The sequence below is a fragment of the Panulirus ornatus genome, chromosome 59, assembly GCF_036320965.1.
Source record: "Panulirus ornatus isolate Po-2019 chromosome 59, ASM3632096v1, whole genome shotgun sequence".
Lineage (NCBI taxonomy): Eukaryota > Metazoa > Arthropoda > Malacostraca > Decapoda > Palinuridae > Panulirus > Panulirus ornatus.
This window is the reverse complement of record NC_092282.1, coordinates 13,063,401-13,070,590: the sequence shown is the minus strand read 5'-3', so window position 1 is coordinate 13,070,590 and position 7,190 is coordinate 13,063,401. Positions and strand designations below refer to the sequence as shown.

Genomic DNA, 7,190 nt, shown 5'->3' with positions numbered 1-7,190 from the left:
CTTTTGAACATCATGCGTCTGTTGTATGCCGTCATCTATGCTGTGGGTGCTGGACTTCACTCCTAGGATTTAACCTAGATTTCGACAATCAGAGAGGCTGCTCGAGAGACCAGAAAGGTATGGTTCGATTAACTCTATGAGCGCCAAACTAGCCTGAAAGTCGTACCATTGCTTCGGCATTTACCTTCCAGATCCAAAGGCGACTCACGTGCACCACACTTTGTTTTAGCTCCTCCTATAAGTCACTGTCCTTTAAGTACCGTGAGCTGCAGCCAACTCATTATCCACCAGAGATGCCAGGGCAACACAATCGGGCAAATTATCAACTGTGATTGTCCAAAACATGTTTTGGACAATCACATGTTTACCAAATGGCGTCCTAGCTTCGTCTGTTCGATGTATATCAACTGACTTGTTATATTTCTCTCTTGTGTCTCCCCCGATGATGTGATTATTACACGAAAATGCACTTGGGAAGTTTTCGTGTTTCATTTTCCCCGTGGACTCATAGGAAAAAAAAAAATATATATATATATATATATATATATATATATATATATATATATATATATATATATATATATATATATATATATATATATATATATATATATATATGAGAGATAGTGGACTTCAGTCGTGTTTTGTGTGAGCCAGTGGTCTAGTTACATGATATAGAGTTACATGTGCATATATATTCACTAAACTTTGATTCGCTACTCACGACAGAAACATCAAGAGCATCACTTCAGGAACATGACGTACCCATGTATCAGGTACCAGAACATGCTCATCAAATTATGTTCGCTGACCATTGGAATCGGCTTGATCAGCCTGGCGTTTCGTACGAACATAGATCTCCATCAACCTGTACACCCCAGAGGAAATAAGAGACTGCAGGTTAACATGAAGACAGGTAAGTCAATGCTTGTACAGATGGACTGATGGGTTCATCAGTGATGAAGAAGAGTTTATTCTTTTCTTGTAGATCGTTTAGTGCCTTTTTGTTACTTTTTTTGTATGGAGAGCATATATGTGTCATATGTGGTGACTAGAATGGTTAGAGTTGAAGTAATTATTAATCAAGGTGTCATAAGAAAGCAGGTTAGACTCGTGTCTATCAAGGGTATAAGAGAGATAGTGGACGTCAACCATGTTTTGTGTGAGCCAGTTGTCCAGTTACATGGTATAGAGTTACATGTTTATTGTTGACTAAAGAGTGTTAAGATGTTGCTGGTATGAGACTGTGAGGTAACGTGCATATAGGAGGACTTTCACACTGTGTGTTGCAGGGAGGGATAGAAGGATGTTTAGGAGAGATCAAATATCTCACTTCGACGTCTTGTGAGTGAGTGTTGGACCGTGCAGAATGGTGGGCAGTGACACCTCCACATAGACAGGTGATGGATGGGCAGTGACATCTCCACATAGACAGGTGATGGGTGGGCAGTGACATCTCCACATAGGTGATGGGTGTATTGGTCAGCTTCATAGTGAGGGAATGGGAAGGCAAGTGGTTGGTCACCTGTTTAGGTGGATGATTATGATGACAATGCAGGGTTGTATTTCATGAGTGTTGTTGTCACTGTCTGTGACTTGTTTTGCAATCTTGGTAGTGTCAGTGAAAGGGATGTTGTGGTAAACAACAAGTAAACAAGTCTTCTTGTCTTTGTTGTCTGTCTTGTGGACAGTGAAGACTTCCCATTCTAATTCCATTAGAATTTCAAAGAATAACTCTTTGCATGGAACTTTTCCTGTGATGTGACTTCATACTAGACTAGATATCTCACTATACTTTCCTCATGTTACTATTTGTTGTTGTCGTTTATAAACTGATTCTTCATAGCCTTTTGCAGAATGATAACAATCGCCTTCCATTCAAATTCTTCTTCATCTTGACACACTTGGACAATGTTAATCAAATGCTCATTTCGACCTCACCACAAATCATAAGACAAGGTTTGCTCTTCAAATTCTGATTGGTTGATTACACACTGTCGTCATGAACGTCTTGAAAATCTTCTGAACCACCGCTCTCACTCAACCAACAGAGACAAATTATGAGGGTGAAGTTGTGTGGTGGCGGGAGCTGCTGTGTGGAGAACGCGCTCGGCCGGACCAAGAAGATATTGAAGATCCTATCGTTTTAAAGCAGTTATTAAGGTGATCCCACATTTTTGCTTGGAACTGCAGCTGTATTGGTGATGATTAAGTATATAGGTGTAACTGCAGCTAAGCTGGTAATAATTAGTATGTTGGTGTCATAACAGCTGTGCTGGTGATACTGAGTGTGTGGGTGTAACAGCATCTGTGTTGGTGATACGGAGTGTGTGGGTGTCACAGCAGCTGTGTTGGTGATACGGAGTGTGTGGGTGTCACAGCAGCTGTGTTGGTGATACGGAGTGTGTGGGTGTCACAGCAGCTGTGTTGGTGATACGGAGTATGTGGGTGTAACAGCATCTGTGTTGGTGATACTGAGTGTGTGGGTGTAACAGCAGTTGTGTTGGTGATACTGAGTGTGTGGGTGTCACAGCAGCTGTGTTGGTGATACGGAGTGTGTGGGTGTAACAGCATCTGTGTTGGTGATACTGAGTGTGTGGGTGTCACAGCAGCTGTGTTGGTGATACTGAGTGTGTGGGTGTAACAGCACCTGTGTTGGTGATACTGTGTGTGTGGGTGTAACATTAGCTGAGTTGGTGATACTGTGTGTGTGGGTGTCACAGCAGCTGTGTTGGTGATACTGAGTGTGTGGGTGTAACAGCACCTGTGTTGGTGATACTGTGTGTGTGGGTGTAACAGTAGCTGAGTTGGTGATACTGTGTGTGTGGGTGTCACAGCAGCTGTGTTGGTGATACTGAGTGTGTGGGTGTAACAGCACCTGTGTTGATGATACTGAGTGTGTGGGTGTAACAGGCGCTGTGTTGGTGATACTGACTGTGTGGGTGTAACAGGCGCTGTGTTGGTGATACTGACTGTGTGGGTGTAACAGGCGCTGTGTTGGTGATACTGAGTGCGTGGGCGTAATAACAGCAAAATGGATGATGCACAGTGTATGGAGATCCTCAAACACTAAGGCAATAATCTACATACTGATCCTTCAGCTACTGCTTGAGAAATAATCCAAAGTGTACCATGGGTGATGGAGCTGTTGAGCACGCATGTGTGAGAGTGTAGGTACGATCCACAGCTGTAACTGCATCTCTGAGGGAATCCTCAGCAGTGCAAGAGATGGACGGAGTGGGTCTTCACCTCTCTTTGGCTACCTAACGTCCTCCAGGGACTTTCATAGAAGCAAAGCCATCTACTAAGTCCCTTCGGTGGTTGTCATAGTGTATGAGGTGGTGCACAGGTAATACTCAGTCAGTGCGGTGCACCTGTTGTAAAGATAACAGCTTGTTTACACACAACACGTTGAAAAAGGCTACGTGGTTGCATGTGTTCCCGCACTTAATGACATCTGCAGGTGCTGCAGTACTTTGTCCCGTTGATTTCCACGTGTTTTGGTGGTGGAAATAGCAATCACACACACACACACACACACACACACACACACACACACACACACACACACACACACACACACACACACGTCACAGTGACCTTTACAAAAATTAATCTATTTTCCTCATATCACAGAGATATAGAACCTGATGTGAAAGACACCAACGTGTTCCTGATAGAGACGTCGTGTGACAGTAACCCACTCTACCGCTACTGGTGCTCCGTGGAGAGGTGAGTCAGCCGTGCAATATAATGTCTTACAGTAGACCTGCTTCTGTCTACAGTGAACCATTGAGAGCAACTCCCTCACACTGAGTCTGTGTCGTTGTGGTGAGGTTGGCAATGAAGAACTCTCATATTGGTAGTCGAGCTGTTGGTGTTGTAGAGGTTAAAGGGTCACCATTTAATACAGCGGTGGTGGTTTATAGAAATGGTTTATATCATCTCCCTTACACAGTGTTGGTGCTCTGAGGAAATGGTGAATGGTAACCCCCTTATACAGTAATGGTGGCCTGTAAAGATGGTTAGTGATAACCTCTTTATATGGTTCTAAGGATGTGTAGAGATGGTTAGAGAGGAACACCTCCACTTACTCTGATTAAACCAGGGTTTGTTTTTTTTACCTCCTCTTCCAAGTGGACTACTCAACCTCTCCCGCCTGGTCATTGGGCCATCCTCCACTTATCTAGAGGGTGGAGGACATAGTTTTTAAATCTAGATGGGTCATCGACACGAGGTCAGACAGTATAACTTACGAAGTCGCCAGTGCTGTATCTAAAAACCTGAAGGGTATGAACAAAGGATAACAACCTTAACTATAGTTATTTCGAGACTCTTAAAAGAGCAGAGACAATATTAGCGGCAGTATACAGGCGAAATACATGTGGTGTATTATGCATGACCAGAATCAGGTTATCGACCACCAACTCCCTCCCAAAGATCCAGTTGCTCTATGGAGACACTCCCGGATCGAATGTGGTAATGCAACGTTGTGAAATTATGCTCATAACAAAAGCTGTAATATTCTTAAGAAGACGATTCATTAGTAATGAACTTGTATGATAGATGACTATGGCATTTGACTTCAGATTCTATTGTATTGTTGGTCAAAGTAAGTTCATCTCCAATACAGCGTATACGAACGATTATATCCTCTCGTTTAGCCACGACAGAGGAGAGCTTATGTTTGCATTTGTCCTAGTTTCGCAACCAAAGCCAAAATATTCCTCCCTCCTCGTCGCCTGAAGCATCAAGTTTGGTTCTTCCATTCGTGCAAGGACCCGAGTGTGACATCGCACCAGCGCGGAGGTAGCGCTCTGCGGGCTGTCTCGAATCTGGGAGACGAACCACAACTATTAAAAGTACCTTAGAGTTTTTTTAATGGTGTCGGCCATTAGAATAAGTGCTTTTGACTTGTTAAGGACGATAAAATTTGTTTCTAAGAGCAGCAGTAGCAGTGACAGTAGCCGACGTTACAGTACTAATGGCAGTGATAGTAATAGCGGTTAATAGCGTCAGTGGCAGTGACAGTAGGAGCAGTGACAGCACCAGTAGTAGTGATAGTAGCAGCTAGCTGTTACAGTGCCACTGACAGTGACAGTGACAGTAGCAGCAGTTACAGCACCAGTAGAAGTGACAGTAGCAGCAGTTACAGCACCCAGTAGCAAAGACAGTAACAGTAGCAATAGACCTTACGTAGCAGAAGCAGCAACAGACCTAGTTAGCAGTATTGCCACCAGCAAGTGAAGATCACACCGGCTGTGGCCACAACAATGATACCATGATAACCTCTCGGTCTATACTTCCAGCTGGGCACAACTGAACCCAGAGATGAAGGTGTGGTTCGTCCTGACCTCAGTGACGGTCGACAACGCTGACAGCTTACATCGTGATCTCCTCCGAGGCTACAGTAACCTGCAGATCGTGGGGGCGCATCTCGATAACATATTCGCGGCGACACCAGCCAATAAATTCTTTAAGTCAGGCAACTGGACACAGAATATGGGTAAGCTTAATGTACACAGAGAGAGAGAGAGAGAGAGAGAGAGAGAGAGAGAGAGAGAGAGAGAGAGAGAGAGAGAGAGAGAGAGAGAGAGAGAGAGAGAGAGAGAGAGAGAGAGAGAGAGAGAGAGAGAGAGAGAGAGAGAGAGAGAGAGAGAGAGAAGGTGAAAGCAGACGAAATAGAAACGTTGTCGGTGAGGCAGAATCACACCTAAATAAACCATAGCATGTTGCCTTGCAGCTTTGATCTGTTCTACCTCATTTGTGTATTTGATTAATATATGTCTGCTATAAGTGTCTTAGAGAACCTCGCTATCTCTTGCTCTGGATGACGACATGCCACCTTTTAACTCCCACTCAGGACTAGGCTAAGGTAACTGGATGAAGTTGATAAATACCTACGTCCTTTTTTTGTTTTGAGCAGCTGTGATTACTTTTGAAGGTGAAGTTCGCTGTACAAACATGATGGCACTCTCACTGGAGCGTGACCTGTCATCTCACAGGAGAGAAATATGAGTCAGAGTAACAGCCAGTTAATACCAGTCATGATTGGTTAATGAGGTTAGGATGTCTTCCTAGAGTGTAAAGATACGACTTCTTATAACGTGAAAGTACTTTCATCTTTTCTGTCATGTCTTTTCCTTTAAGATTGGGTGGTAGCCACCGTGAGCGAGATGTTGAGGACGGCGTTAGTGTGGCTCTATGGTGGATTCTACAGCGATACAGACATGATGTGCTTGACGAATATGAAGAACTTCACCAACGCCATTGGCGTGGAAGGTGGTCATGTTGTGAACAGCGCCTTCTTTACCATGCAGCATCGCTCACCCTACCTGGGGCAGCTTCTGGAGAAAATGACGTTATACTTTCACGTAATCTATGTATTCTTTTCGTATTTACACACTTTTTTTTAATCTATTCTCGCCTTCAGCAACATCTGAACCAGCCACTTTTCCGAAAACATTCACTTTCACTACCCTCTTCCCGAGCCCATGTAATTTCTTATTTACATAAAACCATTACAAGGTCTCACCCTGGCCTTCAGCAAGAAGCGATCACACAACACGCCAGCTGTTCCTCTCATGACATTCAAATCCAGCAGTCTCTCCTTCTCACACTTGACAGTTAGTGTATAATCCAGTAGTGTTATCCATCCTACTATCGGAGGATATGCCTTGAAGAAGCCTTCAGTGTACAGGTGAGCTTTGACGCCATACACACAATTGGTCTGCTTATTCCTAGTTAACAGGGCATGGAAATGGAATGACTCAGAGTCTACTAAATGTGACAGTGTTGTGTCTGATATACAATGTATATATTCTATAATTTCTCAACAGCTCAAGTACATGCTTTTCCGGAACACTCGTTAATGGTTCAAATCTTCGTCTGAATTTCATTTTCTGTTCTTTGTCCTTCTCTAAAGTTAATATATGGTCGTATAAACTTCTATATTGATGTAGAGTCCTTCTTCCTTTCCCTCTGTTGTATCTGAGCAGAATATTAGATCCAGAACGTCAGTTATCTCTTCCATTTAGTGTATACATCATCATCATCAGCTTCCTCCTACTCATTCTAAAGAGAAGAGTAAATGCCATTATGTATGACTTTCAGTTTATCTGTTACCTATCAAGGGTTTTTGACCAAAACCTGAAATGATGTATGATAGTCATCATGAAGGATTAATGGAT

General features: G+C 43.3%; 1 protein-coding gene across 1 annotated transcript; it reads left to right on the top strand.

The window, feature by feature from the left end:
- Positions 1–1,469: 1,469 nt before the first annotated feature.
- On the top strand, positions 1,470–6,872 carry LOC139767157 (lactosylceramide 4-alpha-galactosyltransferase-like). The gene is made up of 6 exons (XM_071696186.1): positions 1,470–1,509; positions 2,052–2,163; positions 3,637–3,732; positions 5,310–5,506; positions 6,151–6,374; positions 6,840–6,872. The coding sequence occupies exons 1-6, from the start codon at positions 1,470–1,472 to the stop codon at positions 6,870–6,872; spliced, it is 702 nt and encodes a 233-aa protein (XP_071552287.1).
- The last annotated feature ends 318 nt before the right edge of the window (positions 6,873–7,190 follow it).

Bases quoted from the DNA above. Each gene is read 5' to 3' on its own strand.
- LOC139767157 (XM_071696186.1), top strand. From the start codon at position 1,470: ATGGGTGTATTGGTCAGCTTCATAGTGAGGGAATGGGAAG. The intron at 1,510-2,051 runs GCAAGTGGTTGG...CTCAACCAACAG, and splicing joins CATAGTGAGGGAATGGGAAG to AGACAAATTATGAGGGTGAA. The intron at 2,164-3,636 runs GTGATCCCACAT...CTCATATCACAG, and splicing joins GTTTTAAAGCAGTTATTAAG to AGATATAGAACCTGATGTGA.